Source organism: Octodon degus, unplaced genomic scaffold (assembly GCF_000260255.1).
Source record: "Octodon degus isolate 3935 unplaced genomic scaffold, OctDeg1.0 scaffold00170, whole genome shotgun sequence".
Taxonomy (NCBI): domain Eukaryota; kingdom Metazoa; phylum Chordata; class Mammalia; order Rodentia; family Octodontidae; genus Octodon; species Octodon degus.
The window spans coordinates 3,733,346-3,735,844 of NW_004524746.1; the positions used below are offsets into that span (position 1 = coordinate 3,733,346).

Here is a 2,499-nt window from a genome sequence, read left to right on the forward strand (position 1 = left end):
ATATATACTTAGAAGCAAATATATTTTAGAGGCAGCACTGTGATTTGAGTTATGCAAAGTTTTGTCTCAAGCTGAGTGCTGTTTCCCAAGACGTGACTGTTAATAATTTCAAGTGGATGACGATATTGTTATTTAAGTTGACTGCTCCCTTAGTTACTTCTACAGATACATAATACACAAAATTTCATAATCATGCTATTCAAAATCACAATCCCCCAGGTCTCCATGACATGTCTAAAGGAAGACTAGTGGATAAAACTGTCATACATGTATTTTTTTATGCATATATTTTTAAGCCCACATCAATGACTTAAGTAGAGATAAAAATGATAAAATGGTACGCTGGCAGGTATCGGCTTTCTTTTTTATCTTTTATTTTGTTCTTGGTATTGGCTTTCCTGAAGTATATTTCATTGCTAAACTGAAGAACATATTGACTCAGAAAAAACTAATACAGTAAGAAACAAATTCATTATGTGTTCTGTTTATGGCATGCCGTGAAGGCAAGAAAAGTGGAGCTGTACACAATGGTAAACTGATTATTACTGTGCTTGTTAAAACTAACCTCTGAGGTTGCGGGGACTCTCGTTTTAAAGGTGAGAGTTTCCATGCAGTAAAGTTAATTAAGGCTTCTATCAGCAATCAAGGAAATACAAAAATTATCCATTATATTAGCTACATATGAGGAGAAGGATCAAAGAGACTGATTTGCAAGCACACTATCGAAACGCGACTTTTACCTTTGCAGTGTATCGGTATGCCAGCTTACCCTGCGGGCGCAACTACTTACATCGAACAGCTTTTCTATATACATTTCCTCATTGACCTTGTCTCGAAGAATATCCTGGTTTTGCCGAACAAACATAATATAGGTGTCTGCCAGATCCATTCCAGGCTTCTGTTGAAAGAAAAAAACCATGTGGAATAGATAATAACAAGTCTCACTTGGGATTATTATTAGTTATCACTTCCTGAAAAGTAATTTTGAAAACTGCCCTAGCAAAATATTCTGGAGGCTAAGTCAAAATAAGAACCTGCAATAAATTCCATAAGTAAACAGTTTATGGTAGATGGTCACTCTGCGAGGTCATATCTTTTCTTAAAAAGCTAGAAATATATGGTTGCAAGCCCACTGATATCTCATGAAAGTGCTATCTTGAAATACCAATATGCGATGAAGGATAAATAAAAGATTTTCTTAGAAAATTTCCCCCAAGAAATTATTTCCTAACTGCAAGTAAAATTCATTATTAAAATATTACTATTAAAAGTCTTCTTTGGACTGCTTCTCTTAGCCACTACAGATGGCCAAGGGAATACAAACAAACACTCTTACTAAGCACAAAAACCAGTATTAAAAGACATAGAACTGCTGAACGTGCTGGTGCACACCTGTAATCCCAGCTTCTTGAAAGACTGAGGTAGGAAGATTGCAAGCTCACCAGTCTGGGCTACACAGCATGATCCTGTCTCAAAATAAAAAAGGGCTGGGGATATAGCTCAGTGATGCAGCACTTCTGGGATGGATCCCCTCTACAGGAGGTGGGTGGACAAAAAGTTTTAATATATTGTAAAGTGAAAAACATAAAACATGTTGTGTATCATTCATTGCTTTAAATTACTACTTTTTAATACCATCTTCAGGATTTATTTTATTTCAGACATATGAGAACATTAGTGAACTTGTCTACATAGAGATGAAGAGTTGAATTATGTAACTTTCTCAAGTTATTTAATATTTGGTGTCTTGTAATGTTAGAGGAAGTGTAAGAGTTAACATTATTCTTTGCTATAGATTAAAAAAAATCAGTACTAGGAAGGGTTACAATCCTAAATAGCTGCTAAAGAGTTGCTCTTCTCCAACTTAAGATTCGTTTTTTCTTGAATTTCACAAAACTTGGTTAACTGATGCAAACAAATATTTGCATCACCTATATCTGGAGTTAATTCAAACTCAGCATTAAGTTATTTGATTGGGGTATATTAGAACAAAATTGTGGAATATATGCTCAAACAGGACAACCTTGCATCCCTTTATGTCTAGATGAGGTGCTTATAGCTCTCTACAAGGACTCACCTACAAAAGCAAATATTGAGACAATCACATGAAAACCAACATGGATCATTTAACTATTACTACTTCTGCAAAACCACTCAAGGAGCACATCTGAGAGATACAAGCACAGTAGGAAAACATATGTCACATTTTTTTTGTGGGGAGAGGGAAAAATTTTAGATATCATAAAATTGGCATCTCTCTCATAACTGATGTTAATATAGGCAATAATCTAGCAGACTTATGGCATTTATAGACATTAGCTTAGTTTTCTCTTGGACATTATTTTTGTGTGCTAAGAATCACTGGAATTCATTTTTCTCTTTTTCTTTTTTGGTGGAACTGGGGATTGAACTCAGGCCCTTGCGCTTGCCAGGCAAATGCTTATTCCACTGAGCCATCTCCCCGGCCCCTGCAATTTCTTATGGTTCTTTTGTTTAGCC

At 35.4% G+C, this 2,499-nt stretch overlaps 1 protein-coding gene across 1 annotated transcript in view; it reads right to left on the minus strand.

Annotated features, from left to right (window-relative positions):
* Cadps2 (calcium dependent secretion activator 2) overlaps window positions 1-2,499 on the minus strand; it is a 575,996-nt gene that overhangs the window by 27,241 nt on the left and 546,256 nt on the right. The window contains exon 27 of the mRNA XM_023703422.1: window positions 791-898. Within this exon, the coding sequence (XP_023559190.1) occupies window positions 791-898 (108 nt within the window). The remainder of the gene's footprint in view (window positions 1-790; window positions 899-2,499) is intronic.